Raw genomic sequence first — 14,852 nt, forward strand, 5'->3', positions numbered from 1 at the left:
CTTTCATTTCATTTCAATTCAAACTCACAAGTTCCAACATGCAGCCCAGACCAGTAACTAATGTTCCTACAAACAGTGTAAACACGCGTATAAGAGCTTGTTTTAAACGCTTGTAACTATCGTAATAGCAGAGTTTTCAGGGCTAGTAGTCTGTCAAAAGTCAGCTGCACTTGTTTCACGGTGAGCCGGTGCGTGAAAAGTGTGCACACAGCCCCAAAACAAAAACACACCTTTGACCAGAGAAAGCAACACTACTTACCGTCTCTGCAGAGTCTCATGGCTTCGCGATTTTTCCCGCACTCTTTCAAACTTTCCTCCAATTCTGTACCTGAGGAAGCGATTTGGATCGTGTTACATAAATTGTTACACTTGCTGGCTTGTTCTCGCGTTTCTTAATATTTCAAAACTGCACGCAATCTGGCAAACGCTCGCGATCTGACGCGGCTTGCTCGCTGAAACGCAATGGCCGACGGCGGCCGATCAACTCACCGTCGCTCCCGTGGAGTTTCACAGCATCGACCCAGCTGCTCCAAGGCTGTCCCAGCATTTTTTCAGGACTAGGCAGGGATCTGCGCTCCGCAACAGTCGCCATTGCTGTGGAGGCTTCTCCCCGCTGCTTCAGCTGCCTGGCCGCTCTGCGCTGCTGCTGCTGCTCCCCCCTGACGTCATCATCGGCCCTTTCCGACATTCTTTCCGCTACAATGTAACAACACCGAGCGGATTCCTTCAATGAATGACATAGAGCCGAATATGCGATTCACTCACTAGAGAGCGAGCTCGGGTGTCTCTCGTGCCCCGATGCGTGCCGCACGAGGCAGCGTGTCACGAAACACACGTTAGGAGCAGATTACGGAGATGAAAGTTTAAGGACGACCTCAAAACTTCCTTTCACTGAAGCGAATGGGCGAGATTGTAAGGAAATCTGGGAGGCATGTTTCCTTTATTGTGCTGTCACACACACATTAAAAACGAATATCTTAATATCTTTTAATTAAAAAGGTGAATCAATCGGCTTGGGAAGTTGGGACTTCCCCATTACATAAAAAAATATTTTATGGAGAATAATAAAAATGATACCCACCCCTTTGTATGACCTAGAACAAATGTACCCCATTTAACCCCACTAGTAATATTTGTGACCAACATGTAGGGTCTTCTGAATATAAAGGGTCTAAAATATTTTGCCTGTGTGTTTTTATACAGAGTTATCAAATAGAAATAAAAATGCAGACAGTCTTGATCTCACATTAACATTTTTGCATGACGGGTGTAAATAGTTAAAAGACTAGAGCTTTGAAAGGAAGCATGTAAAACAGTTCATAGATAAAATGACCATAATTTAAATATTTATATCATATTTAAATGATCTATTATTATTATTATTATTATTATTATTATTGTATCATTAAAGGGATAGTTCCCCCCAAAATGAGTAAGTCAATGGTTTGGTTACATTCTTCAAAATAACTTCTTTTGAAAAGAACTTCAACAGAAGAAATGCAGATTTGGAACAACATGAGGGCGAGTAAATGATGATAAAATTTTCATTATCCCTTTGAGATTACCTTTTCATATTACACCTTTTCATATTAAACAGGTTATGTCTATAAGATATGCAGGAGTTGGTCTATTGAGGAAATTTACAGCAAAAATGTTTTGATTATTAGGATTTACTCTTTTTTTCCCCTCCCTTAGCGTATTCTAGTCCTAAATGCATTTTTATTTTTTATTTTTTTGGACTACAATTTTATAATATGGATCTATTAATAATTTACTACCATTGCCTTTTAAAGGAATAGTTCACTCAAAAATATTCATTTGCTGAAAGTGTACTCACCCTCAGGCCATACAAGATGTAGAGTTTGTTTGCTTTTTGGAACAGATTTGGAGAATTTATCATTGCCTTACTTGCTCACCAATGGATCCACTACTACTTTTAGGTAAAATCCTAGAGGAGTCCTCTATCCATAATATTGTTTTCTCCAGTGAAAAAGTACTCTCATCTGAATCAGGAGAGAAATATACACAGATCAAGAACTGTACAGGGCAAAAACAGTCAAAAACGAACAGTGTAAACAAATATGTAGTTGGATTTTTATGTGGGAGGACAACAGGGGATGGACTTTTTCACTGAAGGAAGCACTATTATGAAATATGGACTGGAATTTCTTCCAAAAGCAACAGTTTAAAGTTAAAACGCCTTGATGGATTTATTTTTCTTAAAAACAGGCAGCTTTTTGCTTCAAAAGACATTAACAGATGGACTGGAGTCTCTCATTCTGACGGCACCCATTCACTGCAGAGGATCCATTGGTGAGCAAGTGATGTAATGCTAAATTTCTCCTAATCTGCTCTGATGAAGACACAAATTTGGATGCCCTGAGGTTGAGTACATTTTCAGCAAATTTTCATTTGTGGGTGAACTATTCTTTTAAAGGCATAATAACACCTGTGAGGGACTAAAACATTATGAGCTGTTAAAAAGGAATATGTTTAGAAACCGCAAAATTAATCTAAAATGCCCTTATATTTGATCAAATAAAAATAAAATAAAAAAACCTGGAGTGATATTGTGTTCATTATTTCATACCTTGTCAAAAGTAAAAAAATTAAACTAAACTGGTCAGGTCAGTAGATCCTCATCAGCTATGGTGATTCCAGACTGCCTCACAAGCTGGGGAGGGAATCTGCAGAAAGGAAACAGATGAAGGGACAGATGAATGTTAGCAGCATTATTTTAGTACTCAGTGTATAATAATCAGAATTTCGGGAATTAGCCGTTTGTTTTTTGACGGGGAGCCTGTGGTTTTCTTCTCTACAGTTTTTTACTAGCTCAAGATCTACTTATGGAGGAGCCCATCGCTACAGAGTAATCCAATCCAATAACAACTATCCCCGGCTAACTATCTGAGAGCCCTTCAGTTGACAGTCTGATAATCCATAAGTCTCAGGGATATAAGGAACCAGTGAAAACGTTTTGACTTTCTAACATATGCTTAGTGTAACGTCAAATTCATAACCTAATTAACTAACATAATAATAAGCACAATTTTCACTGTATGACTTCATCCATTTATGTAAGTCGAAAAATGTTTCCGGTATGTATTTTCTAAAGAGTCATTGCAATACATATCTGAATAAATTATAACTGACTTTAAACTAATTTCAAAACAAAGGGGAAATAACAGTTATGCACGAACAGCATCATTCTGATGTTAACTGGATGACTATCAGCCGGTTGCTTGTGTCGTTGGAAAGTGATGAATGCATTAAGCATTGAAATGAGAGAAACGGAAGGCTTATTTATGACTTATGATGAGATGTTCTTTGTGGTGTCAAAGATTTCCCCTCCAGTCTACGATCATTCTGCAAAACTATATAAGCTTTTTAGTTTCCAGCACAAAGAACCACTCTTGGTCAACACCTTACAGGAGGTGCATATTAGTTAAACTGAAAACAGTTAATATTCCAAATTTAGCAGGCACAGCTGCAAAGCTTGCTTAATACAATATTATAACTACAAAGCTTGCTTATTACAATATCTTTGAAATACTGTGAAAACAGCATGACACATGAGTTTTTAATCTGAAGAAATAGTCAAACGGTTTTATATTTATATGTAAAATGATTTTTAAAAATATACAATCAGGTTATTATACATAAAATTACATTTTATACATAACATGCTGAAAAATATGTATGTGTGTGTGTGTGTGTATATATATATATATATATATATATATATATATATATATATATATATATATATATATACCAGCTCCTTGTTGAAAGAGATAATGTAGCTGTAATGTAGTAATGAGTACATTACAATATAAATTTATTAGACTGAGTACATTATTATTTATGGGCTTAAAACAAGATGCAAACAATCAGAATATTGTACCTGGTGGGGAGTGCCCAATGTAAGTGTGAAACATGTCATTTTTACCCTATATTGTAGCCTACTGTGGTAGTTATGGAGGTCCTTCATAATGCAGAGGTCAACTGCCTGCTCTGCCAATAGTTATAAATGGCACTATAGTATGCAGTGTTTAATAAACAGCTGTTTTACTAAATTCTTATGAGGGAAAATTTAGTGCAGTTCTGTATCTTGATACGTATCATATCGTGGCTTCTGTATCATGATACGCATCGTATCGTGACTTTACTAGTGATACACAGCCCTAATATATATAATACACACACACACCACACACACACACCTTGATGTTTGTGCTAATTTTTGCCTAACACAAAACTAGACAATAATCCATATCCAAAAAAACAAAACAAAAAAACACTTTACAGCTAGGTAAGGACAATTAGGGAAAAGAAAAGTATGTTAGCAGATTCTGTAAACACCCCTATTTTTCCCTTCCTCCTTGATTCCCCTTTTGCGTAAAGTTTGATTTTCAAATTTGTGAGACATGAGCCAATGTAAAATGTTATGTCCTTGAAGTTTTGAAACTGTTTAATGCTAATGTTTACTCATTTAAACCACTCTTATGCAGTTTTCAAATTGTGTCAAAGCTCTTGGGGGGTCCCCCTAACCACCCCCACTTCACAAACCTTTATATACATATGGTGCATATTTTTTGTCTTGTCCTCGTTATCGTTGAGAAAACCTAATTCTAAAATAAAAGATAATTTTACAGTGATCAGTGAATTAAGTGTACCAAACAATCACTAAGCAAAGAAGAATTAAATATCTGGCCTAGGGGTGTGCGATGGTGACAAAACATGATATCTCTATATTTTCTGGAATTATATCAATAATGATCGATAATCAGACAATATTTTGCTGAGTGTGTTGTGCTGCAGGACTGCCATGGACAGCAGACTCTGTGTGGTGGTCAGTTTACAGCAGTGACAGAAATGAATCTTTTCCAACAAGTTTAAAATGATTTTTACCCTTAATGGGTATTTTTACCTGTGTGCCAAATTCTTACATTTTATCAATAAAGTCAATTACCAAAATAAAACATTTGGTGCTGTTACCAAACAAATAAAATCATTATCAAAAAATTCACGCAATGCAGAGGAAACACAGAAGCTGCATGTGAAGTAGCATTTAGATGCATGCACTGTTTAATGCAATGCATGAATGCTTTAACCTGCAGTTACAATGCATAAATAATGATTTGAAATTGTAATCCTAAAACGCTGAATAGGCCTACTGATATTTGAAATTATTTTAAAAAAAATATATAAAAAGTAACTTTAAAATGTGAAATTAAAAACTGCCAGTAGGTGGCAGCAAGTCACTGTTAATAAGTGAGTCATTGCGACTGAACCGAATCATTAAAACGCGTGATTCATTCAGGAACGAGACACTTGCCACGTTTTTCAGAGACGCTAAACAGTGCTGTGGCTTTGTTTGAAACCATTTTTGTTAAATAGGCAATATGGTGTCTAAAACCTAAGTCTCTTAAATATTAATTTCTTGTTTATTGAACTGATGTATAAAATAAATTTCACATTTGTGATTTTTGTGGAAAAAATGACACTTTTCGTGTGATATTGATCAACTTTATGAAATGATATATAAAAATACATTTTCTGGTCCCATATCTTGAATTTTAGGAGCATTCTAAATGCATTTTATTATACTAAAATCACGCAGTGAAAGAACAGTCTAAATGAGCATTCAGTCTAGCTCGTGTTTAAGGACGCATAACTCCTCTCATAATTAATGAAGCTGTCTATACACGGTATGATACATTAATCGTACGATCATCTGCACTTTGTCGCTTATGATGATGGAATTCGCGAGTTTCAGTGTGAACAAAACTCTGGGGTTTCAGCGATGACTAATCTGAACGCCTCTGATTGGCTACTGCATTCATAACCTCAACAGAATCGTGTGTGATTTATTATAATGAGCAACGCTGCAAAAACGGTATAAAATATGATGTAACATAAGCAGGTCTAACTTTAATACAGCAATCGAAACTTCATTTTAAGTATTCAAAATTTATTGAAAAACCAGGAGACCCCCCCCCCAAGTGTATTTTTTGGGGGTGTTATGGGGGTCCCTTAATGCTTATATGAGGTCCGGGACCCCCAGCCCCCCCTCAATTCGAGCACTGCACTTATGACTCCCTTCATTTCTAGCGTTGTCCACTTGTTTGCATCCACTAGTCAACTTCAACAGAGCAAGTGGACTTGGGAAAGTGAAAGCAATAATGTCAAGATCCACCAGCCATTAGAATGGCTTCTACAATAACTTTTCTTTAAGGACTAAACATAGCGGGGTTGTCACAAAGCGAAACGAACAAAGTAAACTTGAGTATTACGTCACCAAAATAAAATGTTACACACATAAGGGGGGAGGGGGACGGCAGCAGGTTTAGCTTCCTCGCTAACTGAGCAGCTCAAGCCAGCCATTGGTGGCACTGCTGTAGCATGCAACTGGCTAACTGGCAGAACAGACATATTAGCAGCTGATCTCGATGTCATCATTGTTCTCTTACCAATGCCCTGGACTTCAGAGGTCCTGGTTGAGCTCCAGAGAGAACAAAAGCGCAGGCTTTAGGGTGTATTGAAAATGAATATCAGTTCAAAGAGCGAGTTCAGTGCTCAGTGACTGTGGAGGTCTTCACCAGGTGCTTCCATGTCTGTTTACCAGGCAGCATTCTGGGACAAGAACGTCACTGGCTGACTCCAGCAGCACGCATGCACCGAGCGCGCCTGTCAATGGACAGTATGGTGGTGTGTCAAAAACGAAAGCGCTGCCTGTCTGGACAGCATTTCTGGGCGTAGTTCGCGGGCTCGTAACGCTCCAGTGCGTTGTTGTGAGTCATTTAGTTGTGACGCTTTCACAACAGCTTTTCGAGCGTCCCAGACGCGCCCTCGGAACCCAAATAGGCTGTCTAGGTAGGCGGCTCGGTGGGTTTTGAAACACAGCATGCTACTGCACTTCGGCTGTAACGCTATTGCATATGCTGAACTAAAACACACGCAGCCGTCACAACTTTGAAATGACTTTGGCGATATAATAATGAGGTGGAAAGCCTTGCCGTTTAGGGATGTAACGTTACTGTAGCGATTTGTGAATCGCAGTCGGATCTTTTCAATGAATAAGTTAAAAATTCGGGGTTTAAAACGGTTCTTTCCGACACATTGAACGTGAATATGTCCAATTTGTAATGAGTCAAGAATCGATGAGTGACTGAGCTGATAAAAATATAATTAAATTTCTTAATGTAAATGCATATTTTATTGCTGTTCTAAATTACGTCATGTTTTATGAGCTGACACCCGATTCCCACAACCACTACCATCAAAAACAAAAACCCTTAGCCCTACGGAGTAAAAAATTCGGGGTTTAAAACGGTTCTTTAAAAAAATACTGATTTAAATTAACCGATTCGCAGATCTACGACCATTACTGTCAAAAACTTGTAGCCTGCGTCGCAATGTGCATATCCATCCTAAATTCTATGTGATAATAGTAATTTTCAATACTATTTAGGACAGATAGGGTGGATCTGATGCACATTGGGACGCAGGGATAGTTTAGGCTGAAGCGAATTTGAGTCGGATCTTTCGGAAAACAAATTTAAAGTTCTCCGGCTCACAAAAACGATTTGATTCGCAGTGGAACCGATACTTTGAACCGAGAACAGTCGATTTTACATGTCAAATTCGTAATAAGTCAAGACCCGGTACTAAAACATGGAAAACATGACAAACAATCTTCGTCAATAAATTGTAGCTACTATTTTTAATGTGAATGCATATTATATTTATGTTTAATTACTTTCATTTTATATAAATGATAGGGGTGTAATGCCCTCGTTTTATCGATGCATCGACTACAAACCCTGACGATGCACAGGCATCGATCTTGAAACATGCTTTTTGAATCGTGAATAGCCGATTTCGGAGAGTAATCGATTTAAAACGCTAAACTGCACTATTTAGGCCTACCCTCTGTGACTGGCACGCCAGGCTGTATCTACAGCTAAGCTGAATAAAAAAAGAGAAGTGATCTTAGGCGTGCCAGGCTGTATCTACAGCTAAGCTGAATAAAAAGCAGAATGAACTGATGAAACGTTAAGAGAAAAACACAATAAATAAATAAAATTTATGTATGATGGAGTGCAAATTGACATATCATTTATTACAGTACTGAAACTATAAAGGATATTTTCTGCCTTATTCTGTGCAGAAAATTGAAATAATTGTTTGTATTATATAAAACAATCATAAAATTGCCATTAGGAAAAAAAAAAAGAGATAGATTACAAATGATTGATTATTGTCCAGCAGTGTATTTGATTTCTTATAGCAAATTCAAAGTAATAGATAAGAAAGGAATTCCTTGTAAAAATTATAACAATAACTATGATAGTACATACACACATAAAAAGATTGTATTTGACATTTCTGTCACTTCTGAAATGATGGCTACACCCCTGGTGTGACAAAATGTTAGCTTATACATAATACATTTAAAGCTCATTCCAAAAATCTATGCTTACAAAATTTTTTACATATGCCATGCCATAGCATCATTAAACTAGCACAGTGGTTCCCAATCCTGGTCCTGGACAGCCCCCCACACTTCAAACCTTAAAAACAAACCCATTCAAACACACATTACACAAAACATAAGATCAACAACAAGAACTAAAATACCTCAAACATATAAGACAGACATCAAACAAACGTGCAGTGTTGGGGGTTCTCCAGGACCAGGATTGGGAACCACTGAACTAGCATCTAAAAACAAACAAGGTTTTTGTTTTTCTCTAACCTATGGTTCTCTAACCATAAAGGCTGCTGTGTAATTTGCCCCGGACTAAGCATTTGAAGAATTTAGGGGAAGCATTTAAATAATCCTGTGAATGCACTTAAAGAATGCAGAATCGAATCGAATTTAATTGTGAATCAAATCGAATTGAATCGTTCTAAATTAGCAAAAATCGTTCTTGAATCGAATCGAAAACCTATGAATCGTGAATCGAATCGAGATTTTACCAAAGATTCACAGCCCTAATAAATGACTATGTTTTTATAAGCTAAATCGTGGCTTTTTTTTTAAACGGTTCTTTGAAACGAATTGTTCTAATGAACCGATTCTGGGAAATGAGTCGGACTTCTCACCACGGTCAAAAACTTATGAACTGCCTACCTACACTGGAAGACACACGAGTAGTTTAAACGTTTGAAAGAGTAATTTACCCACAACTTCTAAATGACTTGAATAACGATGAAACAAAACCTTGCAATTTAGGAAACTGCTGTGATTCGTGCTGTGGGGTCGGCGGGTTCGGCTCATTTGCTTCGCAACAGAGGCGGGGCTCTGATGTCCTTGTGTGTCCGTGCGCGCATGTCAATAAAGTTTTTTCAACTAATTCAGTTAGCTTGTTGGAGAATGGGTAGCATTACTGATGGTAAGCATTTCTTTTCTGTGTATTTAGGACATGTTTGCTATTTATGTAGCAGTTCAGCGTGATCTATTACAAAGGTGCCCGACTGTGTTCTTGTAAACTAAAGAAACTCACTTAAAATGAGATCAATATGAGGAATCATAGCTAGTTAGCCATGTGATATGCTAAAACTGATGCACTAAAACACCCATAAAATGAATATAAATCTTATTTCATTTACTTCGATCATAACGTTTTTATAAAAAGATATGACTATAATCATGTTGTGTCTATGTGTGTGTATACATACACACATTATATATATATATATGTATGTGTATTTCTATAAATAAATAAATAAATATTATGTATATATATATATATTATATATATATATATATATATATATATATATATATATATATATATATATAATGTATGTGTATATATATTATATATATATATATGTATGTGTATTTCTTTATTTTTTGTGTATGAATATCTGGTATAATGGGCATGTTATGTGACTTTGGCCAAATTTGTTGCTATGATACATTTTAGAGCATGAGCTGTTTTTATGTGTGTGCGTGTGTGTGTGTGTGTATCGTTTCACAGATGAGGTCATTCGGAAGCGTCTTCTTATCGATGGAGATGGAGCTGGAGATGATCGGCGCATTAATGTGCTTATGAAGAGCTTTACCAAATGGTGCCACTCCAGTTTCTCACCAGAGGAAGGGTAATTTAAATTATTATTATAATCTGTGATGTGTCTAATTCCTTATGATGTACTTTATTCCACTGATTAGTTACCATAGCCTTATGTTTAATGCCTTGCATGCTTGTCTCTGTTGCTGCAGGTTCTCACAGTATCAGAGGATGGTGACTTCTTTAGCTCAGTGTGAATTCTCCATGGGGAAAACCCTGCTTGTGTATGACATGAACCTGAAAGAAATGGAGAATTATGAAGCAATCTATGCAGATATTGGTAAGACCTCCAGTTAATAAGTAAGTTTTTTTTTTTGTCATTACAAGTTGTTCATTTACTAAGCAGAATATTCTTGTTTCTTCTCTTCAATATAGAGAAAAGTATAACATCAGCCCATGAAAAAATTGCAGAGTGCAAAAAGGAAATCCAGAGAGCAAAAAGGATACGAAAAAACCGCCAAGGTTCAGTACAGCTGCTTTGGAGAAAATGGAGATTTTGTACTTTTATTGGTTTTTTTTATCACTAATTTCTGCTCTCCAATTTAATGCTCTTATTTATAGAGTATGATGCTTTGGCCAGAGTTATCAAGCAACATCCAGACAGACATGAGACCTTAAAGTAAGTTTGAAATTAATGTTTAGGTCAAATCATATTTGTATTAACATGTATTTATTACCTGGTTGACTGTGTATTAAATCTGTGTTCTGTACATCCTGTCCTTCCTTTTGTGATCTTATTTCTGCAGGCAGCTTGAGGCTTTAGACAAAGAGCTTCAGGAGCTTTCACACATCAAAGAGAATGTGGAGGACAAGGTAAGGGAATGTGGTATTTCTTGATGATTTTTGTATACTTAAATATTTGCTCTGATCTTTTTTTTTTTTTTTTTTTTTTTTAACCATGTTCAGTTGGAACTCCGTAAGAAACAGTTCCACGTCCTTCTCACCACGATTCAGGAACTTCAACAGACTTTGGAGAGTAAGTAGTTTAACTGCATCAAGAGTAGAGGCAGTTGCCAAAAAATTAGTTTTCGTTGGGATCTGGCTGTAATCATATGCCTGTGTCATGGTCTAAATTTGTGTTTTTGGTCATCTTTTTAGATGATGAGAAGACTGACAGTGATGATACCCAGGAGAGCCCTATGGAAAATGGAGACTAGACTAACATTATTCCAGTTTTTCCTGAAGATGTACCTATGATACTGTTCTCTCATTTTAGACTCTTTTTAAGTTGATGTACAGAATTAAAGTGATTTCTTTACCAACTGAATCTAAGTTGTTTAATTTTAGCATATGGCCCCTTCTATGTGAAGTTTTAGACATGGAAGCACAGCATAAAACATTTTTAAACAAATATGCTCAATAATATATAGTGCCCCAATAGCTTCATAAACAAAATTACTTTTACTGTGACTTGGCATAATTCAAAGAGTGAATGTTATGAACGTCACAAAAAAGATTACACATTTTAGTCTGGTTTTGTTCTTAGATGAGGTAAATGTTCAGACCAAAATCAATTAGAATGAAGATGTAACATAAAAATAATAAACTGTGGAATTTTATTCACCTTAATGCCATAATATTAGGTGAAAAACTAATTTTAATTAAATAATTTATTCATTCATTATCTATTTATTTATTGTTGGGAGTGTTTCAAAACACTCATAAAATGTAAAAAACACTTTTGTTGTAATAATGGTAAATCTAAACGTATTTTAACACCTATGTAATACTTAGAAATAACTAAATATAATAAAACATCAAACCAAGAAGCATTTATTGTTAATAAAGTTAGCACAACCGCACATTTTATCCAAGATATTTCACAGAAAGAATCTGCGTGCCGCTTAACCAGCAGATGTCGCTGTTGCTACAATGTTTAACATGACTCACTGAAACTACATGACTTTGAGATAAAAGAGTCCATAGAAAATCTATCTGTCTTAAATATTGTAGTAATACTCTTAAACTCTACTGTAAGTATTGACGACATGGGTAAAACGCTCAGGACTGCAAAATAAATACTCTGAAGTGCAGTGTGTGAGTGAGTTTGATGTCTTCAGACGTACAGTGTGGACACTGAGGCTGTTTTTATTCTGTGCAGATGTACTCCACTTCTCTGACAGCAGATCAGAAGTGACATATAGGCCAAGAGTGAAGTGGAGAAAGAGCTTCACTGCTGTCATCATTCACAGAGCTCACACTCAAGTCAGAAGGATAGCGTGGAATAAATTCATCAGCCAGAAATAATGCAAATATAAAAGCATACTGCATGTTTTATCTTGAAGGTCAAGTTTAGATGTTAAAAATAAATATCATTTTTGACATTAATTACATGAATCACTGGACAGAAATATGAATTATTGTCACACAGCAAGAATAATATTCATGGGTTTGTGTTAAAGAAATCTGTAACATACAAAGACTATCTGTGTTTTCATATCCTTACATTGTTTATCTAACAAAAAACATATGACACTATATTGATCTGCAGTATCACTGTAAGAGCCAAATCTCCATAATTCGGTTTATTCAACACAGGTAAAGGCTCCCCCTGTGCATGATGTCTGATTATTGCCACTAACTAATTACAGCTGAGCTGTGCTGCTCTGAATGCACACAGCGAGATGTGAAGAACAGTAGAGTATTACGCATTCTGCCACATCCTGAACAATCTAGAGGAGTGCCAGCAGCCAGCTGCAGTGCTTCTAATTGGGTTCCTGATTTAAAACGTCTACAATCAAATTCCCCTTGGAAAGGAGATCAGCGCTCAGGAAGACTTGGAAGACACATGGGAGCCAGATGATTCAGACTCGGATTGGATAGATAAACATGGAGAATTTTGTCTCTTCGGGTAAACAAAACCTTCCCAGCATACTCTCATTGTCATGAGGAATGCCTTTGCTTGATGTTGTTTGGCCGAGGGCTTCTTTGATAATGGGCCAATCAGAAAAGGTATGGAAACATGGATATTTCCCTCATTTCACTATGTGTCAGTGTCATTCTAGGTCAATAGAGACCATTATTTCCTCTTGATGGACATTCAGGCAAACAAAAAGCCATGTTTGCCACTAACATCTGTACTTACAAATGAAAACAGAAATCTCTGTTATACTTTAAATTACAAACAACTGCATCACCTACTCTAGGTGATAACCAGGACATTATTGTGGACAGTTCATCTGTGAATGTTATTCAAAAGAAAAATGTTTGTTTTTATAACCCTTGATGAAAATGTAATAGCTTGCTCCGTTTCTGAAATGACTCCCATATTGATGATATAATTTATTCCATGCAGACTGCTGATAGTGTTAAAGAAATAGTTTACCCAAAAATGAAAATTGACTTGTGCTCGGGCAATCTAAGATGGATAAATGACGGTTTTTGTTTATGAGAACAGATTTGAAGAAATTTAGGATTATATCACATGCTTACCAGTGGATCCTCTGCAGTGAGGGGGGGGGGGGGGGGGGGGGGGGGGGGGGGGGGGGGGGGGGGGGGGGGGGGGGGGATGGGTGCCTTCAGAATGACGATCAAACAGCTTGCTAAAAAAAACCCCCCACAATATCCAAAAGTGATCCACACGACACCAGTCCATCTTGTGAAGTGAAAAGCTGCATGTTTGTAAGAAACAAATCCATCATCAAAATGATTTTAACTTTGATTTTAAACCATCACTTCTGGCCAAAATATAATCCATCATAAAATGGAAAGTTCACCCAAAATTATAGGGTTTTTTTGGGACCCATATGACTTCTGTAGTATGGAAAAAATACTATGGAAGACAATAGGACCACCAACTGTTTGGTTACATGCATTCTTTAAAATATCTTCTTTTATGTTCAGCTAAATTCATAAATGTTTGGAACAACTTGAGAGTGAGTAAATGATGACAGAATGGTGAACTATTCATTAACAAAGCTTGCATGCATGCTTTTTCCTCATTTTACAGTGTCAGTGTCATTCTCTGTCAGTGGCGACCACTATTATTTGCTCTTGAGGAACATAGAGGCAAACAAAAAGCCATATGTGCCACAAGACTACTAGATGACACAATGTTGAAATCTGCATTTGCAACCTGAGATAAGATATATATGCTTATAGAAATGTGTTAAAGCTGCACAACTTTTTGTAGTCACAGTTATTTTAAAGTAATTTAAATGACCAGAGGTCATAAAACTAATCTTGTGTTTCTGCAGACACTCTCTCCTTTCACTGTCTACTTTTCTACCAGTAAATGCAACTCCATGTAGTCCTATTCTTCCTGTTCTGAAAGATAGAGCTCGTCTCCCTGAGAGCGACTATAACATGCCGTGACACATCTTTCCATCGCTATGGTAACGGCACTGAGGTGTACATGAAAAGAAGTCAAACCAATGTGCTGTAACACAAGAACATTAGATCAGGACTAGGTCAGAATAGCCCGCTATTGGTGATCCATTCACCCACCAAGGCAGTCCGATGAACAATGACACTCACATGACACTATGTGAAGTACCTGAGCTTTAGTTGTCTCTCTGAATAAGTCACATTTCTGAGCTCCAAATGTTGCAGCCTGCATCTTTGGCAAGTAAACTTCTCAATTCGCTTTTTTACTAGTTGATAGCAAGGTCATTGACATAAGAGTGTACACTAAAAGATTTAAATTTTTTCAAGAAAAGTTAAAAGTAGTTTTAAAATATATAATGAATTATTAGTTTATAAATATCATTTGGTTCTAAGGGTGTCACACCACATCACATCGGATTTTCCTGATTTTTTTTTATTTTTTAT

The 14,852-nt window shown here is 36.5% G+C and overlaps 2 protein-coding genes across 3 annotated transcripts in view; one reads left to right on the forward strand and one right to left on the reverse strand.

Annotated features, from left to right (window-relative positions):
- LOC109098498 (ataxin-7-like) overlaps positions 1–6,856 on the reverse strand; it is a 32,143-nt gene extending 25,287 nt beyond the window's left edge. Inside the window, exons 1-4 of one of the 2 annotated variants that reach the window (XM_042766252.1) lie at positions 6,474–6,856; positions 2,591–2,687; positions 490–696; positions 260–328 (exon numbers count right to left, since the gene is read on the reverse strand). In XM_042766252.1, the coding sequence (XP_042622186.1) occupies positions 260–328; positions 490–688 (268 nt within the window). In that variant the 5' untranslated portion in view covers positions 689–696; positions 2,591–2,687; positions 6,474–6,856. Of the gene's footprint in view, positions 1–259; positions 329–489; positions 1,759–2,590; positions 2,688–6,473 lie in introns of those variants that run through there. The other variant, XM_042766253.1, reaches the window with a different exon arrangement.
- Positions 6,857–9,257: 2,401 nt separating this feature from the next.
- Positions 9,258–11,349, forward strand: LOC109098668 (THO complex subunit 7 homolog). The gene is made up of 8 exons (XM_019112241.2): positions 9,258–9,401; positions 9,993–10,113; positions 10,235–10,362; positions 10,458–10,544; positions 10,644–10,701; positions 10,829–10,895; positions 10,989–11,058; positions 11,181–11,349. The coding sequence occupies exons 1-8, from the start codon at positions 9,314–9,316 to the stop codon at positions 11,237–11,239; spliced, it is 678 nt and encodes a 225-aa protein (XP_018967786.2). The 5' UTR covers positions 9,258–9,313; the 3' UTR covers positions 11,240–11,349.
- The last annotated feature ends 3,503 nt before the right edge of the window (positions 11,350–14,852 follow it).

This window comes from Cyprinus carpio, chromosome A11 (genome assembly GCF_018340385.1).
Source record: "Cyprinus carpio isolate SPL01 chromosome A11, ASM1834038v1, whole genome shotgun sequence".
NCBI lineage: Eukaryota > Metazoa > Chordata > Actinopteri > Cypriniformes > Cyprinidae > Cyprinus > Cyprinus carpio.

Bases quoted from the DNA above. Each gene is read 5' to 3' on its own strand.
- LOC109098668 (XM_019112241.2), top strand. From the start codon at position 9,314: ATGTCCTTGTGTGTCCGTGCGCGCATGTCAATAAAGTTTTTTCAACTA. The intron at 10,114-10,234 runs GTAATTTAAATT...CTGTTGCTGCAG, and splicing joins AGTTTCTCACCAGAGGAAGG to GTTCTCACAGTATCAGAGGA. The intron at 10,363-10,457 runs GTAAGACCTCCA...TCTTCAATATAG, and splicing joins AGCAATCTATGCAGATATTG to AGAAAAGTATAACATCAGCC.